The 23,847-nt window shown below is 37.3% G+C and overlaps 1 protein-coding gene across 1 annotated transcript in view; it reads right to left on the bottom strand.

Annotated features, from left to right (window-relative positions):
- LOC122555982 (eukaryotic translation initiation factor 4 gamma 1-like) overlaps positions 1-23,847 on the bottom strand; it is a 110,794-nt gene that overhangs the window by 67,605 nt on the left and 19,342 nt on the right. Inside the window, 3 exon segments of the mRNA XM_043702322.1 lie at positions 9,952-10,067; positions 20,065-20,158; positions 22,024-22,203. Coding sequence (XP_043558257.1) covers positions 9,952-10,067; positions 20,065-20,158; positions 22,024-22,203 — 390 coding nt within the window.

Here is a 23,847-nt window from a genome sequence, read left to right on the forward strand (position 1 = left end):
AAGTTTTCTTGCTCATTTTTCCTTGTCTCAGTAATTACTATTCATATTGCAAGTTTATTCTATGCAAGACCGTTTAAATACAGATTTTAATATTTGTTGTGCTACAAAATCAAGAAAATTAAGAGATGCTTGAGAAATTTGGTACAAATTGTTGATAATGCTTTTAACATAGTACATACTTGTAAAAGAGCACTCTTTTACACAACTAAAAATGCTGAGCACTAGTATTTCACCTTGTGGAATTCAATGATTGTTTAAAAAATTATGAACTAAAAACTTAAGAATGTTCCTCCATTCATCCTGGTCTTCTCTTCATGCAAAAAGAACCAATTACAACAGTTTCATACTGGAAGATATTGAAAATTCTATAATGACTCATTGGTGAGAAAATGGAAGCAAATGACCAGAGTTAAGCGTGTGTGGGGCAGGAGATCCCAAGTCAGATATGAAAGATTTGATTCAAGCTTACAGTATGTATAAAGGATTGGTTAGCAGCACTTACAAATAACCACAGAGAAACGATGTTTCAGTGATAACAAAGTCTTGCACAATGATAGGTAGAATTAGGTACCAAATATCCTTGTAAACAAATTGCTCAGGAGAAGTAAAGGATCGGTGGGAGTATTATTTAAAGAGAATATTACAATGCTGGAGGAATGGATACTCTGGAATAAGAACAGAATCTATTTGGATAGATTAAAGAAACAATCGAGGTGTCTTGACACAAACAATGGAGTTGAATACACCAAACTTTCAGGAAATTAGAAATCTGCAACAATGCAGTCGTGGAAATGGGAGACTTGATTACTCCTTGAAAAACTTGAATACTAATTACATAAAGGGCAGACAGGAGGAGGACTTTCTCATTATTATACTTTGAGCTCAAAAAAAGTGTTCGTGACAGATCGGATTCTGGGGTAGAAGGTGGTCAAATGAATTAAATTTAGACAGGGAACGTTCATGATACATAGAGTCATAGAGATGTACAGCACGAAAACACCCTTCGGTCCAACTCGTTCATGCCGACCAGATAGCCCAACCCAATCTCATCCCACCTGCCAACACCTGGCCCATATCTCTCCAAACTCTTCCTATTCATATACCCATCCACATGCCTTTTAAATATTGCAATTGTACCAGCCTCCACCACTTCCTCTGGCACCACATTCCATACATGTACCACCCTCAGTGAAAAGGTTGACTCTTGGGTCTCTTTTATATCTTTCCCCTCTCACCCTAAACCCATGCCCTCTAGTTATGGACTCCACCAGCCCAAGGAAAAAGACTTTGTCTATTTATCCTATTCATGCTGTCATAATTTTATAAACCTCTATGAGATCACCCCTCAGCCTCAGGCGCTCCAGGGAAAACAGCCCCAGCCTGTTCAACCTTTCCCTATAGCTCACATCCTCCAACTCGGGTAACATCCTTGTAAATCTTTTCTGAACCCTTTCAAGTTTCACAACATCTTTCTGATAGGAAGGAGACCACAATTACACACAATATTCCAACATGGTCTAACCAATGTCCCGTACAGCCGCAAATTACCTCCCAACTCCTGTACGCCATCCTCTGACAAATAAAGGAAAGCATACCAAATGCCTTCTTCACTATCCTATTTACCTGCGACTCCACTTGCAAGGAGCTATGAACCTGCACTCCAAGGTCTCTTTGTTCAGTAACACTCCCTCGGACCTTACCATTAGTACATAAGTCCTGCTAAGATTTGCTTAGCCAAAATGCAGCACTTCGCATTTATCTGGATTACACTCCATCTGCCACTCCTCAGCCCATTGGCTCATCTGGTCAAGATCCCGTTGTAATCCGAAGTGACCTTCTTCGCTGTCCACTGCACGTCCAATTTTGGTGTCATCGGCAAACTTACTAACAATACCTCTTAGGTTCGTATCCAAATCATTCACGTAAATGACAAAAAGTAGAAGCCCAGCACCGATCCTTGTGGCACTCCATGGTGTTTTAAAAAATTCTCAAGGTCAGGTTCGTAGGAGAGTAGTCTGACACAGAACAAACGACCAAGAGGCGAGTCTGCTAGAATATGAGCATTTTATTCCCCGCAGCGTCGCCACAACCAGGTCTCATACAACGGGTCTACTCTACATGTTACCGGAACTGGGAGCCGTCAGTTCTCGTAGAGCGGTTGCCAACAACCCACGCTCGGCGGTTAAAACGTAACCCCGGAGCAGACTCACCGAACTAGACACTTTTCCAGCTGATATACTCTTTTCCAGATATAAACATTCATGTGAACAGCAGAGCAAGGCTAAAAAACACATTCCATTCTGGTTACATACAGATAAGAAGATTCACACGGGGAGGTGTGTAATAAGATTCACACAGGACTAAGCAACACCTCCATTCCGGTTAGATTCACACATGTATTGGGACATAATGCTAGTTCTCCCTGTGTTCCATGAGATCTAACCTTGCTAACCAGTCTCCCATGGGGAACCTTGTCGAATGCCTTACTGAAGTCCATATAGATCACATCTATTGCTCTGCCCTCATCAATCCTCTTTGTTACTTCTTCAAAAAACTCAATCAAGTTTGTGAGACATGATTTCCCACGCACAAAGCCATGTTGACTCTCCCTAATCAGTCTTTGCCTTTCCAAATACATGTACATCCTGTCCCTCAGGATTTCCTCCAACAACTTGCCCACCAGCCACATCAGGCTCACCGGTCTATAGTTCCCTGGCTTGACCTTACCACCCTTCTTAAACAGTGACACTACGTTAGCCAACCTCCAGTCTTCCGGCACCTCACCGGTGACTATCGATGATCCAAATATCTCAGTAAGAGGCCTAGCTTCCCATAGAATTCTAGGGTACACCTGATCTGGTCCTGGGGATTTATCGACTTTTATGGATTTCAAGACATCTAGCACTTCCTCCTTTGTAATAAGGACAGTTTCAAGATGTCAGCATCTATTTCCCTACATTCTATATTTTCCATGTCCTTTTCCACAGTAAATACTGATGCAAAATACTAGTTTAGTATCTGCCCCATCTCCTGTGGTTCCACAGGAAGGCCGCCTTGCTGGTCTTTGAGAGGTCCTATTCTCTCCCTACAAATCATAGTACAAGGTTTATACAGCTATGAAAAAGAAAAAGGAGCCATGAAGATTTCAAAAGAGCTTAACTGAAGGGCTGATTTCAGTGGGTTGAAAATTAGTCTGTCACAACTAAGTTGTTAAAAAACGATTTTGAGATGCCGGTGTTGGACTGGGGTGCACAAAGTTAAAAATCACACAACACCAGGTTATAAGCCCAACAAGTTTAACTGGAAGCACACTAGCTTTCGGAGCGCCACTCCATCAGGTGACTGTGGAGGGCACAAATCTAAGGCACAGAATTTATAGCAAAAATTTACAGTGTGATGTAATTGAAATTACACATTGAAAAATACCTTGATTGCCTGTTGAGTCTTTCATCTGTTCGAATACCACGATAGTTTCACTTCTTTTATGTGTAAATCACAAAACCTCTTTTTTTAAATTGATTTGGAAGGAGCGACGCTCCGAAAGCTAGTGTGCTTCCAATTAAACCTGTTCGACTATAACCTGGTGTTGTGAGATTTAGCAAAACCACAACAGAACAATTGGCTGCCTTAAATAACAGATAACTGGGTGCAGTTAAGGTACATTGCCACAAGCAAAAGTCAAGAAACCAAAGCCAGAACTCCTTTAAATGACGAGAGAGAGAATACTGAAGTTCCAGTATAGCAAACTTTATTTTAACAGACACCTTAGCAATTGACATTCTTGTTAAACTGGCAAAAATTATATTCCTCAAATACCACAATCTACTGAGATGTCCAAGTATTTATCAAGTATAGCAGTGATGTGCATACCCCCTGCAATACATTTCTATTACTTGTGTTTTTACATCGCTATTAGGGTGTGAGTGATGTTTTTAATAGTTTTTTTTTAAAAAAAGAGATGTTGAAGTCTCAACGCATGGCTTGGACAGGGCTTATTGCGGCTATGCATATCTTTCGATTATCTGGAATAATGGATGAGCCATCACACTCCTGGTCCCACGAGTGCCAGTTAATAAAACATCTGCTATATTGTTTCTTTACGGCACTTGCAATATTCCACTTACTGGTGCATATGGTAGATGCCAGATTGCGAATAAAAGTGAGAATATAGAAGCTCAAAACAGAAGCTAGAGATTCAATAACAAAGTAAATTGAAAGGCAAAGTGACAGCATGAAAAAGCACTGGCATTTAACATGACAGGGATATGCATAGTAAAAGGGCAATGAGAGATGTGGCTGATTAAGGACCCAAAATGCAATTTATGCATGGAGGTAGAGGGTATAGTTGAGGTACTGTGTGTTCTTTGATTGTGCTTTTACCATGGGAAAAGATAGTTCTAAAATTACGAGGATAAAGTTCGTTAAGACACTTGAGTTAAAGACTCAACTGAGGGTACTGGAAAGGATGGATATATTAAATTTGTTCTGACACCAGGATCAGACAGGACTTTTGACATTAGAGGGAAGTAAGGGTGGATATCCTCTTTAGATATAAAAAGACTGAGAATTGCAATATTACAACGTGGAGTTGCCAGTATTGGACTGGGACGGACAAAGTTAAAAATCACAACACCAGGTTATAGTCCAACATGTTGGACTATAACCTAGTGTTGTATAATATTGCAAAATTAAATATCACACAAGTGTTGCAAGAACAAACACAGCAAATAGGTTAGTCAATATTATTCAGCTAACAGATGTTTAGCTGTCCAATTCATCACATACTTAAGTTCTCTCACTCATTGGCCTCAAGAAATAGATACCATCATTGCATACACAGGCAGCCATGGGCCCTAACAAAATCCAGGCTGAGGTATGAAATCTTGAGCTCCTGCTCGCTGTGCCTCTAAGCTATGGTACAACTACAACACTGGCATCTACTCAACAATTTGGAAAATTGTCCAGCTAGGATCTGCCTCAATCGACCAATTAACATCAGTTACACCATCTGTCACTTTGCTGCTATCAAGTAGCATTACATAGCTCACTGATGGTCAATTCAGGTTCCAATAAACCTACTCTACACCAGAATTAATTTACAGCCTTGGTCAAAACATAGCCAAAGTCTGAATTTCAGAAGCACATTGAGAATGACTGCCTGAAATTCAAGGTAGCATTTGACATGGTGTAGTATCAGGCAATACCAAAATCAACTGGGATCAGGAAAAATTCTGGACTGGCTGGCTAGCCAAGATGGTGGCTGCAGTTGTTGGAGGCCATGCTTCTCAATCCAGGGAGATGATTGCAAAAGCTCCTTATAGCTGTGTCTGGGCCCAACCAGCTTTAGTTATTTCATCAATTCCTTTCCCTTCGGTTTAAGATCAGAAATGGGGGATATTCACTGATTGCAAAGTGATACAGAAGCAGTCCATGTAGCGCAGCACTTAAAATATTTTATCCTCTCGCCATTACATTTAACAGATTTGACATTTCTGAATTACCTGTCGTCCACATCCTGGAAGTCAGCATTGATCATGAACTCAATTGGACTAGCCATATAAATATTGAGCTCACACCAGGTCAAAGGCTGGGAATTATGTCATGAATAACTCATGTCTCAATTTGAAGAGCATGGAACACGGGCACATCGGTCCAATTTGCCCATGCCAAGCAAGTATCCTGAATTAATCTTGACCCATTTGCCAGCACTTAGCATATAATCCCTTAAGCACTTCCTATTCATCTATCAATCCAGCTCATTCCATATATGCACCACCCTCTGCTTGTAAAGGTTGCGCCTTGCGTCCCTTGGAAATCTTTCCCCTCACACCTAAAACCTATGCCCTCTAGTTCTGGGCTCCCATCCCATGGGGAAAAAGCCTTGGCTATTCACCCTATCCATGCCCATAATGATTTTGTAAACCTCTAATGTCATCCCTCAGCCTTCGGTGCTCCAGGGAAAGTATCTCCAGTCTTTTCAATCTTTCCTTATAATTCAAATCCTCCAACCCTGACAATATCTTTGTAAACCTTTTTTGAAGTCTTTCAAGTTTAACATTATCTTTTCTATAGCAGGGAGAACAGAATTGCACACTGTATTTTAAAAGTGGCCTAACCAATGTTGTGGCTGTACAGGACATGACCACCCAACTCAATGCAGTGACCAATAAAGGCAAGCATACCAAACGCCTTCTTCACTATCCTCTCTACTTGCGATTCCAGTTTCAAGTAAGCAAGCATCGTCCCTCCAATGTGTCTTTGTTCAACAACACTCCTTAGGACTTACCATTAAGTGCACAAGTCCTGACCTGATTTGCCTTTCTAAAATGCAACACCTTTATCTAAATTAAACTCCATCGGCCATGTTTCCACCCATCAGATCAAGGTGCCATTGTATTCTAAGGCAACCTTCTTTGCTGTCCATCTGCAAACTTACTAACCATACCTCCTATGTTTACATCAAAATCATTTGTACAAATGACAAAAAGCAGTGGCCACAGCACCAATCCTTATGGCACACTGCTAGTCACACACTTCCAGTCTGAAAAGCAAGCCTCCCACCATTCTGTCTCCTACCTTCGAGCTAGTTTGGTATCCAAATAGCTAGTTCTCCAACATGCCACGTGATCTAACCATGCTGAGCACCCTACTGAAGCCCATACAGATCATGTCCACTGCTCTACCATCAATCCTCTAAAGCCTACCCACAATCTAAGTCAGTTTGATTGATTACTCTCCTCTTCCCTGAATTATTGCAGCTCCAACACTTAAGCAGCTCAATAATCATCACAGACAATCCCAAGACACAGTGGCCCATTTGAAGAGACCATCCAATGAAAATCAACATTCACTCCTTCTACCACAATTTACGACAATAATTTGTATCATCTATAAGATACATGCCATGATTCATCATGATGTGGAGGTGCCAATGTTGGATCAATTTAAAGATCACACTAGGTTATAGCCCAATAGATTTATTTGGAAGTTCAAGCTTTCAGAGCACTGCTCCTTTGTCAGGCAGCTACCTGATCAGTGAGCAGCGCTCCAAAAGCTTGTATTTCCAAATAAACCTGTTGGATTATAACCTTGCGTTGTGTGATTTTTAACATGATTAATCACGATTCCTTTGCCAGTAGTTTCTAAATGCATGCCTTTTTCCATCATGAAGGACAATGGCAGATATATAGGGACATCATCCCCTACAAGACCCTGTGAAACAAAATTGCACCGCACACCCCCACCATAATCAGTAATGTGCCTCTGAGAAGGTACCTTAAGTTGTTGCACTTCATACACAAGGAGCCAAAAGATGGATTGCCAATAACCATAAGTGATGAGAAAAACTTATCAAGTCACAATTCCATTGAGAATCCACAAAAGCAAAACAGAAGACACTGATACGGCAGTATATTTGTGTTATTAGTCAACAGCTTTGACTTGTTGCGAAAAAACATGAGCACAAAATTCAAGAGTGCAAAAGCCTTCTGAATAAAACAAACTCAAATGATTTTTAAGCTCTAGGATGATACTGTCTAAAAATGAATATAGGACAGTATATTGCTATTGTTACATTGCTATATGTGCAGGATCCATTGGACTTTGTAACTAAAGTTATCATTGCTTCCATGGAAACAAATATTCCAGCACCATAATTGTAAGTCAAGGAGAAATGGATCAGAACCATCTTATTTAAAGTTCACTTTAAACACTTATACATTTAAAATCTTCATTGAACAAATAACTGCAATTCAAGGATCAATGGAGAACTGCACTGTGATCAGAACAGATTTCGCTTTAAGGAAACTAGCATTCAGGTATCAACAGTATTCTGGCATTCATATTCTCCACTTAACTGCAAATGTAATTGTGTACCAGAGTGCAAGTAAACATGACGACAAGTGTTGGAGCTGCAATAAATTCAAGTAAACAAGGGAATCAAATTCACATATGTATTTAAAAAGGTAAAAAGTTTACCGACATTTTTGCCTACTGGTGGCAACACTGAGTGCAAACTTCAATTAAGCAACGAAAGAACATAGACCTGAAAACGTTTCTTCATAAAGGGTATTCAAGGGATCGACCACCACTGGAAGTCAAATATGACATTCACAGATAAATACAGCAAACTTTGTTTTAACCAGCATCCTCGATATACAGAAAATTTATATCCCTCAAATTCCAGAAGTTTATTGTGATCTATCACAATGTCTGAGGAGTCAGTTAAGGATTCAAGTGAGAAGGCTCTCTGCCAATAATTTTCATTTAAGGCAAAGTTGCATTATTATTTCAGTGATTTATGTTTGATTGATCAAGAGGTCCACATAATCAATCAGAATACTTGATCAACTGGAAAATCTTGGTCTCATAGGTCCCAGTTAATAAAAAGCTTGCTGTACTTAATAATCATGGTTAATATCAATGGACAGTGGAATGGGACAAGATTGGAGTTCATTACTAGCACATATATAGCCTGCAGAAAGTCTCAGATGCATAAATAGTTCCCGCTTCATGAAGCACAATGTAACTTTCCTTATGAGTATTGAAGGTTTGGCTAAGTGGGAAATTGAATCAAAATAATGGTTTCAAATCTCAGTACAGGAATTGTGCACATAATCTATGCTTATACTTCAGTGCAGTACTGTGGAGTAGCAGGGGAATAAGCATTTCACTAGCAGGAGTATCATTATTGGAACAAGATGTTAAGCTGCAAAGCTGCTCTTGTTTGGATAGTATTATGAGATTTCATTTCACTAGCTGACGAGGTCAACAACAGTCCCTCAACCAGACTTAGAAAGCACATCAGCCCAGAATGTACCAGAAAATTATGAACTGTGTCGTTGCCATTATTAATGCATTTAAAAATTCAAATTATAATAGGGTAGGGAAATGCTCAAAGTTGCAAGTAACGAATTTGCTTCAGCTCCACATTTAACAGTGAAAAAGATCAAATCAACCATGACTCAAGAAATTGCTGCGTTTTCACTACCAAACTGAATGTGTCGCAGCAAGTTAAGACTGGATTTTTGTTTTAAAAAATAATGCAAAGAAGCTGTACAAATCAATAGCTTTATAATCTGGAAATGATCCACAACCTCTTCAGGTGTGAAAAGGGAATAAATAAACAGCTTGCACATTCTCCCTGTGGATTTCCTCTGGTGCTTCAGTTTCCTCCCACAGTACAAAGATGCACAGGCTACATGCATTGGCCCAAAGAAACGGTTAATCCAAAGGTTACAGTGATTGAGTTGTCTGGGTGGAATGCTCAGGGTGGCGGCGGGGGGTACAAATGACTTGTTTCCACACTGCAGCGATTCTAATTCAATCTAAAGAATTAAAGGGTGAAGCACAAGCCAACGTCCATTAGAATGCACTTCTCATTTGTATTCTGGATCATTAACTGGCTAGTTGAGGTAGTTTTTGAGAAAACACAACTGACCACCATCTTTGCCTGCCTAACAGTGATAATATTTCAGTTCTTTGCAGATTCTAATCAGAGGAAACAGAGCTGTTAGAAGGCCAATTATTTGATCTCAAAACGGTGAATTTTAATAAAAAGATAAACAAAGCAAAAAGCACTACTGTTGATACAAATCTGAGATGCCTAAATGATTGATCAAAGGTCTTTTGAAAGCTTACATTCCTCTAATTCAAAGAGACATTAACAATACTGACATCAAAACAAAAACTATTGTACATTTTTAAGACAACTAATATTAAAGTGTATTTAAACAATGCCAGTGTTTGACATGTTAGCATAAAAAAGGCAAATTAGAAGAAATGTACTAACAATTAATTTCCACTGGAAACACCTTACTAACAATGATCTAAGGTTGCACAACTTATTTTTAACAAAACAATTCAACACCAATACATCTGGACTTTATTTATGGCTAGGACCTTTAATAGCAGAGAAATAAAAAAAAGTGACAATTTTAACTGCAGTCCTACCTGTTTACGTTCTCTTTTAGGAGGCATTTGTGGCTGTGCAGGATTTATCATAACAGTGGGAGGTGCCACTGGTGTAGAATATTGTTGCACACCCTGTGTTGCTGGGTAATAGGTTCCTGAAAAGACAAAATTTCACCAAATCTTTAGGGCACACTGTCCATCAGTTTGCAAGATTAACCTCCGATGGTTACTAAAAACTATCTTTTATCATAGAAGCAATACAAATCTTCTCTTTGCTCCTCGGTTTAAAAAAAAAGTTTATCACCTCCTTCTAAACCAAAAATTCCTATCTCCATCCAGAAGGAGAATAGCTTTCTTTCTTTGAACACATTCTCACAACAAGAGAACACACAAGGTTTTTACTGCTATGATTATTCTGTTATTACTGGGCACCCTCCAGCATTTTGTCTAAAATAGCGATTGATCACATGTTAGCTTGAGCGTGGCTATCAATGGCAAATGATTCTGCAAAATACTTAACACAGGAATGCTACCAATAATAGGGAGAAAGCTAAATCATGATGAGAGAGAAAACACAGCCATTTTCATATCCTAAGTCAGGACACCAAGTCCGTAGTACTTATCAGGTAACTCAGCACAAACTAGGGATGAAACTTAAGCCTTTGTGATTTGTTCAGCTCATACTTGGTGAATAGGATAATTGAATCACCCAAAGTGTGCCCTCTTTAAACTTTTGTTTTGCATTTCTACACACACAACCTAATTTTGACCTATTAAAACATCACATGTTGTATGGATTGAGTTCATAAACCTCCAAGTGATTAGCATTTTCAAAACACAGTTTTTTTTTAAATCCAAGATTATACAGTACAGTTTGACATGCTTAGGAACTAGCCAACCTTAATTCTCAGTATATTGTCCACGTGAGGTACAATTTTCCACATCAAGATATTATTCTAGATCCTTATGTGAAAGTGTGAGAGTTTTAGAAATTAATGCTTTTTTTAACAAGTTCAAAAGCCCAGTGCTGCGATGTATACACACGCAAAAGTTATAAATCTTAAGACAAGGTTACCATAAGAAATCAGAGTCCAATTCAAATAGATGAATACCTCTTCCATCAAAATACTTCAGAAAACATCAGCAATCTTGACTTCTATATGAAAGTTAAAGAAATTTACAAAGCTAATCCTGAAGTAGATTTGGCAAATGCTGAAGCCAAATAGAATTTTATTTCCATGTTTTAAGTTTAGAAACAAACCTGAAACACAATCTTCAAATTAGCGAGTTTTGAGAAGATCTCTAGCTCAGTCTGAGGTTCTGGGTACCTAGTTAGCTAGATGTTATTTAATAGGGTGACGAAACATCTGAAACCGAATGTTCCAGCTGAGCAAGCAAACCTACATCCACCATCTTCAAATGTCTGTACGTATTTGTCCATTATAAAGTACAAATTATGACACAGTTATGATTAAATTTAAAATGCAGTCATAGACATCAGGTTTGCTAAATTAAATTGATTATGTACAGCCAGTAAACATTTCCAACAGGAAATTAGTGAAGCACAAGTTAAAAGCGAACAACTTTATGCCTCAAAACCATTGAATCTTCATTACAAATTAGCCATCGTCAAGTAGAAAATATTGCTAACACCTCAAACTAATATTAAGTAAATATTTCAGATGAAAACTAGCTCCTCTTAATTACAAACATATATTCAATACGGACACAAATACAAAGTTTGTGTTTGAACAAAAAGTTCAAACAGTATTGCAAGACATTTAACAGTAACAAATTCAACAATTCATTAAACCTACCTTGCATAAAATGTTCAATTACTTTCCCTTCCACTTAACTTTTGTTTTTAAAACTGACTAGCAACTGTGGAAACATTGAGACCTTGTACTCAGATGACTGCAATGTTGACTCCAAAGAGCACAGACTATATATAGACACATCAACAGCATGAACAGTCAAGTAGTTCAACAGAAGACCCATTTCAGATCAATTAATTTAACATTAATATTTGCTGAGAGAAGTACTCATCCTTCAAATTGAGTGCAACTCAATTCAGTAATTTTCTTCAAATTGATGTAGAAGATATGCGTATAAAGTTTAAAATCACCTCAACAAAGGTTCCATTAAAATTTAACTACAATCACCAGCAGTGCACTAATCAAGCAAAGAAAACATACACGATAAGTAAACAGTCAACATGTACACAATATCCTGCACATAAAACTCAAAGCACTCCTGTTCAATAGAATTTTACCAAAAGTCATTGTTCACAGATCCAATACACTGACAAACACACTCCAAACTAACAGTTTTCTTCTGTTTTCTTCACATTATAAACGTGATGAAATTTCAAGAATTCATAAAATGCTCAAGGAAGTGTTTCCAAGTTTAAGGCAATTCAGAAAACAAAGGATTTTGGTAAAAATTAACTTTATAATCTTTATCCGCAAGGCCTCAAATTTTAGCCAATTTTACATTATAATGGAATATGGGTAACTTTTTTTTAAAATTCAGAGGATAACAGTTGAAATTTTAGAAGTGTTTGAAAATAAATTTATCTTCACAAGTGTGTATAATTTACATTTACAAAACATATTTCAATAATTTTTACTACCAATTCTTGCAGAGGCCATCAGAAACACCCTTTGAGATTGCCAAATTATGTTTTAAGTGATTTGCTGTGATAATTTATTTTATTCAAAAAGCCATCAATAACATGGGTGCGAATGCACTGTCCCTGCTTTTACCATTCTTAATTGGAGAAAGAACATCTAAATTCATCCTTCCTCAGAGGGATATAGCTCCAAAACAAAAAAAATTGCACACTTTCAAACAAAGCATGCATCACCGTACACAAAGATTACAGCCCAACAGCAATTAATAGATATTCTTGTCTGGCATAGCTATTTCTATCGAGCACAGGTAAAATTTGATTAGATCATGGTTAATCTAATTGTTGCTTCAACTCCACTTTTCTTCGTGGTTCCCTTGATAGTCAATAATCTGTTAATCTCCGTCTTTTAAACATTCAAGGACTCTGCCTCAAATGCTCTCTGGGAATTCCAGAGAATCATGATAGTCAAAGAAATTTTCCTTATTCAAATTTTAAATGAGAGGCATTTTTTCCAACTGTGTCCTCTAATTTTAGTCTCTCCTAGAATGGAAAACATGCTTTCAGCATCCAGGATTTTGTGGTTCAATATAATTACCTCTCATTCTTAAACATAAATGGATACAGGCCTAGTATGTCCAACCTTTTCTCAAAAAGCCTGCAATTGGGGAGATACTAGGGTTAGGAGAGTCAATCGTCGCTGATTTGCTTCAGAACAGTATCCTTCCTTAAATAAGGAATGTAACACTGGACAACACTACTCCAGATGTGGACTCAACAACACTCCATACAGTGCAGTAAAATTTTACTACTCATGCATTCCATTCCCCTTTCCAAAAATGGCACACTTCGTTCACCTTCTAATCACTACATGCTAACCATGACTTCACGTACCAGAACAAGTACAGGGGAACCCTCGCTTATCTGACATCCAATTAACCGAATATCGGATTATCCAGCAAGATCACAAGATCCCGATACTTGGATAAACTATGTCACCGACATTTGATTATCCGGAATTCAATTAACCAAACGAAATATTCCCTGCCCATGTCCTTTGGTAATCAAGGTTCCTCGGTAGATATATCTTTGCTACCAAATCCTGCAATCTCTCCCCATTTAAATAGTTACATTGTTTTTCTATATTTCCTGCCAAAATGGACACGATCCACATTCTACTCCATCTGCCAATTTTTTTTCCCCATTTACATTATCTGCCCATTTCTTTTTGCAGACCCTCTACCTCCTCTTGACATCTTACTTTCCTACCAACCTTGGGGGCCCCTCATCCAAATCAAAGATATAAACAGAATTTGGAAGCAATCTGGCACTCCACTAATTATCAAGTAAAAAAAAAAGACTCTTAACCCTACACTTTCTTTTAGCTAATCAATCCTTTATCAATGCTAATATATTAGCTTCTGCATCATGTGGTACCTTATCAAATACCTTTTGGAGGTTAAAGTATATCACTTGACCAGGTTCAATCTTTCCACATCAATGTCAAATAACTCCAATAGATTAAACACAAATTTTCCTTTCACAGATGCAGGTGGCTGCCTGATTACACTCTTCTAGGTGTCTCCTTCGGATCTCTTTAATAATGTTTTTTATCTACAAGTTCTGAAGGAGGACACTGAACTTTAAACATTACATCTACTTTCTGTTCACAGATGCTACCAGACCTGAGTTTTCCCAGCATCTTCTGTTTTGGTTTGATTTCCAGCAGATGCAGTTTTTTTGTTTAATGTTATATTTTCTAGTTTTCAGTCTGCTGGACACTTCCAAAATGTGAAGCATTTTGGACGACAACTCATGCACATATTATCTGTGTTGGCACTAAGTTTCAAGACCTTAAGACGCCGGCTATCAGGTTGACCAGTTTTCCAAGCACCTTTACCTTGTTGATGCCAATTTCTTTCAAGTTCATTCCTCCCATCACTCAATCACTTTTGATCATAATGCTTTCGTTACATAATCAATTTGTGTGTGGGTGTGGGTGGTGGGGGGGGGGGGGGGGGGGGGGGGGGGTGCAGCAAGGGAAAAGAGACACCAATAGCAGCTTGTGTTACTCTTTTCCTATTCAAAAGCCTGCAGAAGCACTTGGTACTTTTGTATTTCCAGATGGTGGTCTGACTCAAAATTTTACTCATTCTTTGCTGAACCTGTCTAATCCTCTGACCTCCCATTAAAACTCTTTTCAATGTAATACTCTTAACTTTCTCATTTAGCCACAGATGCTGCATCCTTTTTGAAAAGCCACACTTACTTGTAATGCAAAAATTAAACCCAAAGTCTTCTGTCCGCCCTCTTAATCCAGCTTTCCACCGGTCACATTTACCAGCTGTCTTCATACCTCACCAGAAACCTTTATTTAGGTGTAAAATAACAATCACTGACCTGTACTACTTCTCATTTTCAAACTGATAATTAAGTTCTATAAGATCACGACAGCCTTTACCATGAAACTGTTGATTAATCCAGTCTCATTGCAAATACGACAAGATCTGGAGTAGCCTGATCTAGAGTAGGTTCTAGAATGTACTGATCTGGACATCTTTCCGTTTTGACAGAAAACATGACCATATTCTATTTAATTCACTTCTTTCATCCTTTCACTTCTCTCTCAAAACCACAAAAACTTCTCGTCACCTTCTACCCTACTGATATTCATGTTCAACAAGTCACCTTCTGCCACTTTGTGTCGAAGCCACCATAAAACATCTAATCTCATTCCTAGGGAACTATTCACTCCATAAAACTACGGCCCATTCCTCAGTCATCCCAATCAATTAATTTCCAATGGCACATTTCCTAGAAAACACAGGAAATGCAATACCCAAGACTTAATCTCTTACCAAGGCTTAAAAACTCGTTCCTCGTGAAAGAGATTTCTTTGTATTTTCAATTCTGTATTCTATAATCACTGCTGACAATATAGTCTCCTCTATATTGGAGGAAGTCCATGAACATGATCCTGAGCTTTCAGTTAACTTCAAATTGTTTCTTCACTTTTCTTCCACTCAGTACTAGCTTGAGTTTTTTTTCTTTTTCATTTTACACACAATATTCAAATCTTATATTAGAATCTCTATCCCATTTTATTTAGTTTCTTTGCTGGTTTGGTTTACACTTGGCAGCTCTCCTGCCATTCAGACCTTCTCTAAACATTCTGTACCTTTGTTTTGCTTAACCCATTAGCATATCTTTTAGCCTTTGATCATTCAATTTGGTCTGCCCACACTTCACTTGTGCAAAACGCATAACTTTCTATTTTTCCGTTCTAATAAAAACTCTCAACCGAAACATGAATTGCTTTCTGCTCTTCATAAAGACTATTTCAGATTATGCCTTTTCACCCTTCTTCCTAATACAAAGGCAGCTATGTGGCGGTCACTCAAGTGCACATTTGTGCTGTTTGAATCACCAGAGGTTTCTCAAGGGCCCTGAATTTTGCTAATGCTCAACCCCAACTTGATTTTGTCCAATTTCACAAGGATTTTTCTGCCACATTTGCTAGATAGAAATCAGAACCAAGAGTCATGCCCTCCCGTCACCCTGGGACTGCTGCCAAATGATCATGAGACTCAAGACAGATGCCAGACTCATTTTTTTGTCCAAAACGTTCAGAATACACAGTCCCATTAACCAAGGATCTCATTTGATCCACTTTTTCCAAAGATTCCATTAAACTACAAGTACCAACATCCAAAATACTTTTTTCCTCAGCCTATGCATCATGATAAGTTTCTACTTGACTAGAAAGTATAAGATAGCAAATCTGAACTACTATACTTCATACAAATCAAGATGCAGATGAGTAGCCCCTCCCCACCTCCCTCATTGTTGTCTATGAAGAAAATCATTTAGGAATCACCTGATTCTAGACTGTGCCTAGCAAAAACACAGGAGTTTTTGAATATTAAAAGCTTAAAACCTTCGGATATTCAGTCTACCAACTGCTCTTCTGAAGCAAACAAAAAACTAATTTTTTATCTTTAAACCAATTATTTCCAATTCATATGAACAATGATCAATTATTTTCAGAACTTCCACAAACAAAAATAAATGTTTTATTTTATATGCAATAGTTTGGGTAGCTACGTTTGCAGTTTACTACCACTAGAATTATTTTTCAATTAACTTGCATGTTTGCTTCTTCAACCCATTCAATACAGTTACTCTTGAAACGCATAACACAAATGCTTATTTTTCCTATTTGGCACATGCACTCTGCCCCATTCCTTTCAAAACAGCTGACAATGCAGATGAAAGGTTTATCCCTCAAATCAAGCTGATTTTAAAGTTCAATGGCTGTTCACTGTTCACTACAAAAGAAATGAGCGACAAAGTCATGCTTAAGGTGCATGGGATCAGAACATCTGCATGTTCTTGAAAATAAGCTGTTGTTTGTTGTAATGTGATCAAGGTTCAAAAAAAAAGACCAAGACCAGATAGACAATCTGATGGAAACACAAAATAAGGAAAAAAGTGAGCCACAGGTGGGTAGTTGTGACCATGGTTTAAAAGTGAACATGCATTATACTGCACTACGTTATAATGAGTTCATTGTATATGATATCCTCATTAAGTAACATCAGCAATCTGAAGGGATTTAACATATTGACAAGTTTCTCGACCACTTTTTTTTTTCTTTATTGCTCACAATTATTTACACATCTAAAAAAAAATTCCACAATGTCAGTTAAACCTGTATAAAGTAACACGTCCTCATCTAAAGGTTTTCCTGATATTTTTTCCAATTGCACATTTCCGTTCATTATTGATATTCTTAGCTGTTTCAAAAACTGCAAAACGTTTGGACATATAAAATTCTTTGCAAAATTTGAATCTGACCGCTTTGATAACAAATATTCTGCTTATTAATCAATGGGTCTTATTAACTGAAAATCAATATCAATAAAATTAATATGTTAAATTATCAATTTTAACTACAAAATGAACTAAATTCAAACAATTCATAGCTTACAATAGCTAATTAATTACTATACAAGGGTTAATGATCATAGCTTGCCAATTTAAACTTGAATACCCAGTCTAACAGAGTGTTGTCCAGAGCACAGTAGGCACACAGCCTTGGTGGCCACATCAAATCATGAATAAGTAACTTACTCTAAACAGCCGATTCTTTCCAAAACTGTTTACTTAGATCATCACAGCCCATAAGAGGATGCTTTTAATATTTGCGACAGAAGGTTGTTAGCAGGTTTACAAGTAATTTAAGTAAATTTTGAATTGTGCAAGAGCAAAGTAGCTGGATATCTGATATAAAAGCGAATAACATTATGTCAAGCAGCATGTTTTTAAAACAAAAAGGAACAGATCTAACATTTCAAGACCTGGAATATTACCTGTTCCTCTCTCCACAGATGCGGATTGGTTGAGTATTTCTAGCGTTCTACTTATTACATCTCTCACCTCAGTTTTACTTCCACAGAATCCCTACAATCTGGAACAGGCCATTCGGCCCAACAAGTTCACATCGACCCTCCGGACAGCATTTTACCCAGACGCAACCCCCTACCCTATCCCTATAACCCTGCCTTTTCCATGACCATCACACTTAACCTACACATCCTTGGACATTATGGGTAATTTAGCATGACCAATCCACCTAACTTGCACATCTTAAATCTAGAAAATGAGGAACACAAGGCTGATCATACCAATAATGCTGGAAATGTTTCATTAAAATGCTCTGCGGTTTTATTCAAAAGAGTAATGTCACTGTTAACACATGTAGTCCCTCACACTCAAATGGCACATAAGACTTAAAGGGGCTACCTGTATTACTGGAGACAAGAAAATATACTCAGACGGGTTCAATGGATACATGAGCCTTGCAATTTTAATTTTATTCACTAAGACAAGTATATACTGCCGCTCAGCATATCATCCTGACAACAAGAAACAACTCACCATATTATGATATTGAACACAAATCTATGCTCTGACATTCCATGGCGCGGTACACCGGTACACCACCTTGCTCTAACCCACCTAAAGATTTTTTTGTAAAATACAAATTTTCTATTTTATACAATTGAAGGCATAAGTCCAAATAGCAATCCTAATTTTCATGCCCTGTCTAATACACCTTCACATATGCAAAACAGTTACACCATTATGACAACCCACATGACACTAAATGTTATCTGGCTGTGAACTACATATCAGGTTCAATACTTGAAGGCAATATTTCTAGTAAAGGCAAAAATTAAGAAAAAAATCCAATATCTAAATTTTAGTATGAGGATTGAGATTGCTTTTCAAATAAATCCTCAAGGAGGTATTTACTGCAAAAATACAAGTTGTTAAACTCCAGCAGAATACATTGTGCCCATCACATGGTTGGAACAAAGGACTTTAGCAAAGTATCCTCACTGTGATACATTTAGATGGAAGAGTCCCAGTGATTCTAATAGAGAAACTTCAACTCAAAATTGTTAAATAGTCCAGAAGAATATTGTGGATTGGAAAGAATAGAGGAATATTTGTTGGCTCATTTATAGACTCATTTTTGCGATAGTGATATCTTATGCAAAAAGCACCAATACCCAACTGGAAATACTGAAAAAATAATTAAGTGCATAGTTACATAAGTTGAATTGTGATAACCTGATGAAACACAGACACTGAATTCATGCTACCTATCAGCGAAACAAATGAAAACTACACCACTTCTTAGCTTTGGAACACATAAAACAGATTTACAAGAATGGTTCCAGGAAGAAAAACAATTGCATGGACTGTCTGGATAAACTGGTATAATTTGAGGCAGAGAAGAAACTGATTGATGGTTTAAGGGTTTTGATAAACAGTGAAAACTTTTCCAATAGTTGAAGGGTTGATGATGAGATGCTAATTGACAAAAAGTATCAGAACTATCATGAGAGCTTTACAATGCAATAAGTAGTTAGAATGTGCAATGCACTGTACAATAGGATAGCGGATACCACTTCAATGTAAGCCCTCGAAAGGGGAATTAGAAAAATGTTTCAGGGGAAAAAACAGCAGCTGCAATGGAAAAGAACAGGGCAGTGAGACCAACTGGTTGCTCTTTGAATGAGTCAATGGACTGAACTATCTCCAGCTGTCCTGCAAAAGTAAACAATTTTATGATCATCAAGACATGACTCTACCCAAATTTCTTAGCACGGGACCACAAATGTATAATGTGTTATTCGATCTGTTTTATGCTATGAATGTAAATCCATTAGGAGTTGGCTGGGTAAACATAGATTTCAGAATGTTTTCTGTTTAGTAAATGTATTTGTATCAACCGGGAATGCACAGCATATATTTACATTGCATCATCTGGTCCCCAAATATCAATTTGTAACTGATACATTTCAATGAAGTTAGTGTGAAATTATACATGATTATGTGGAGGTAGCATACTTTGTCCCAATCTCTCTCTCATTCATACAGTAGCTACCACAGCCAATGAGCTGTGTGACTGGATAGTTACTATAAATCCTTATTGAATATCACAATCTTACCAAAAGGGTAATCCCCAGGATTTGGGTTTGAATAAAATCCAGTTCCAGGTGGAACAGGATACTGTTGTGCTGGTTGTACAAATGAAGAACGAAACTGCGAAAGAAAAACAACAAATTTCATTTCCTTCACATTAATTTTCAGTTATAAAAGCAAGTTTACTGTGGAAGATCAGCTTCTATATCAAATGCAAATGACTACAGAAATACTTCCATTTAGAGTTCTGCATTCACAGTCAATCATTATTAATCTATACCATGCAACTGAATGCTTGACAACGTGGAATCACGTTGACTAGGAAGCTAAGCAAATCTAAAAATGAAGAGATGGAGAACTATAAAAAAAGTTTGAAAAGTCTGTGAATAAAGAACCTTACCAGCCAGCATACGAGTGCTTCATGATTTTAGAAAAATAATAATTAATGTTGCTAAATGAAGCAATTGATTTCTGTGATTCTCTTTAGCGAGATAAGCCTCAAATAAAATAACCAACTTAGATAAAGCGATAACATTAGCATGGTTCTAATATTTGCTTCCCATCATTTCAAAAAAACAGGCACTTCTGATCAATATTTAGACCTCATTCTATGTTTACTTAAATTATCTGTCAATTAAGAGGCAGAACCAAAACTATATAAAAAACAATAGGTTACAGAAAGGTTAAGAAACAATGATTATAAACATCAGCATTCTTAAAATAGTGCACAGCTCATGGTTTAGTTACACAGGGTTGAAAGGATCGCAGGTGGAAAGGGATTAAGTTATTATTAATTTTAAGTATGGAGGGAGATAGTTAAGCACCTGTTTTATATTGTCCCATTTTAATTCATTCCGTTTAAACTGTCAGTCAGTTAAGGGAATCCATATTTGCATCAGGAGTTTCATTTTAAAGCAGTTTTGGGCCAGATGGAATATAGGGCTATGAGACCCAAGACTGAGAGATCTAAATAGTGCATTTTGAAGTCTCTGCCACTCACTGCTAACCTCCGAACTTGCTGCATCTGCTGCTCCATCTTGCTACCAACCCTTCAGTTAACAACTTCTACAATTTCTTGATCCTCCCTCTCCCACCAAAGATTTTCTTGCACCAAATCTCACCCACTCATCCATTCCTTCTCCCCAGCCCACACGCTGAGCAACAGTTCTGGAAACGAAAAATCAAGTGCAATAGGAGGCTCCAACTAGCAAGAAGTGAGTCTCCAGCCGTGAGTTCAGCAAAAAGAGGGAAGCTCCCGGAACAGCCACAAACTGGAAAGAGGGAAGGTCAACTATGATACACAGGAGGGGTAACAAGTGGGAGACTATAGAGAAAGGTAGCACATTTCTCTATTTTTGGATATACTATTTAATTTACCAATAAAGGAATATAACAATGTAAATCATTACAACTTCTAAGGCATAATGGTTAACGTTTCTCCTGATGATAAAGGTACTACAGGACTTAACTACAGCTTTTACTTTGGCTTGTTATCGAAAGATTGGATTTGCTACGAGTTTTTACTTTTTTTAAAGAACAATTAGAACTCTTCTATTTAATGCAAAAGGAAGGTACTAGTGTTGAACTGGAACACCACATTGATTTGGCCATAACTGGAATACCAACTATAAATTTTATGCACACGATAGGTAAAATACTGAGATAAGGGGAAAAAAAAGTCTAATCTACATCTGCAGATCTTGATAGACCTACTGATAGATCCAGTTAACAGAAAATAGTACCCACACGGTGGATACATTTTATCTAAAAAAAAATTGACTCCCCAAGATATTAAATGCAGTTCTAATTCCGACACAATAAATGGATGGTTGTAGAATTAATGGCATATGGATTCAAATCTTCACTGTTGCAAGCATGGATTTCCAATACTATATTAAAAACTTGGCAGTTTAAAAGGCTTTGGAAAATCAGCATCTGAAAGTAAACTAGAAAATTAACAACACCTATGTATAAAATGTTCTTGCCTGATTGGGAACATAATAAGGTCCTGATGATGGATAGGTGGGTATCTGTTGCGCCATCATCATAATGGTCTGTGAACCAGGTGGGTAGACATGAGTAGCAGAGGCCACAGGTCGAGTCGTTGCACTACTCTGAACCCTGGAAGCACTACTCTGTTGCTGGGCTCTGTTTGGGTAGTATTGCTACAGAGAAGAGAAGGAAAACCACAATATAATCACAGGGTAAAATATACTATGGAGTATTCACATTAGATTCACTCAAATATTTGTCATTTTTCCCCTACAAATCTGACAAAAATTATTTGAATACAACTTGTGCAAAAAGCTTGACTGTATTTTACAAGAATTTTAACAGTCTGAATAAGTTAAAATGAAGTTCTGGAAAGACTAAGATGTCAAAGAATACTCCTTCTAGCAGCAATGTAAACCATACACGAAAATGGAAAAATAATTTGTGCCAAGTTTTCCATGGGACCAACTGCACTTTGAGAAATGATTAGTGTTAAGGCTCATGAGTTTCCACTTTATCAATTGCAGGCAATCAGGATGAATACTGTACTAGTTTTATAATGCTCTCTTTGCTCAAGTTCTGCTGAAAGTGAATCACCAAATGTAAACTTTATCACAAATCAATACAATCAGGTATTTAGAATATTAACTTCAAAATTTATGTTGAAACTATTCCAGTATTTTCAAGTGATAACCGGATGCATTTTTAATACAGTTTAGAATGCATTGATTAGCCCCAAAACTAAGCACTGTCTCTAATCCATCAGTAACATTATAGCACGGCTTTTAAAAAAAGCATTTACTAGTTACTTTAGCATATAGTAGTTAAGCTGCTCTGATACAGAGCAATCCAATGAAGGTTCCTGTTCAATAAATTTAAATGAAACCACAGAATCAGACATTATACTTAAAAAAGACCACTAGAGTAGAAATTATGAACTGCGAAATACAGAATTCAGAGAAGGAAAAGCAAGCCTTTGAATTATTTACCACTGCAGTGTTCCTCTTCATTCATAGATACTACTATACTGTAGATTGCAGTGTACAAGTCAAACCTTCAAAGAAACCTCAGACCCTATCAAGAATAGGGTTTACTTAAAATATGAACCACTTGGGCTGGTGTCAGCGGTCACCATTTTGGAATGTAAATAAATTATCATTTGTAATTAAAATAAACTCAATAGTTCATTAAATGATTTAGTTCTACAAATATGCTCTTAACCAAAACCAAAAATTTTAAGAGCCACCAGATGCAGAACAGGAGTTCATGGAATCATTATGGCCCTGACCAGCATAATGCTCCCACTCCAAATCTTTTGAGCTTAACTATTAAACTGGCTGTTCCACTTTTTCTGAATGATCTAATAACGGTTTCTACGGGATTAGGATCTCTCCATTTGATTACAAAGAACACAAAGCAAATATTCGCACTCCCATTTCACTAATTTTGAAGATTTCTTCTGTCAACTATCCATGTATTTTATTCAGCACAAAAGCGATCCTTGAATGACTTGAGGCACATTTCCAAAAGGTTGAACGACAAATGTCAAACCCTGGGTATAACTGCAATCTGTTTGTTACTTCTTTGCAAGCACCTTTATCTCCTGAGATCTGAATATGTTCCACAGCAATGAGATGCAACTTAAACGATTATGATGACTGATACTGGTATTAGGCTGCAATGAATGGACTTTCTTAAAAATATACTGGCTTTGACATAGCGGAAACTTTTACATAAACTTTTAAAAAACGTCAAGTTTGTACAATTGTTAATGTAGATCTATATGCTTCCATACAGTGGATAGTGTGTGGGGGTGC

The sequence above is a fragment of the Chiloscyllium plagiosum genome, chromosome 13, assembly GCF_004010195.1.
Source record: "Chiloscyllium plagiosum isolate BGI_BamShark_2017 chromosome 13, ASM401019v2, whole genome shotgun sequence".
Lineage (NCBI taxonomy): Eukaryota > Metazoa > Chordata > Chondrichthyes > Orectolobiformes > Hemiscylliidae > Chiloscyllium > Chiloscyllium plagiosum.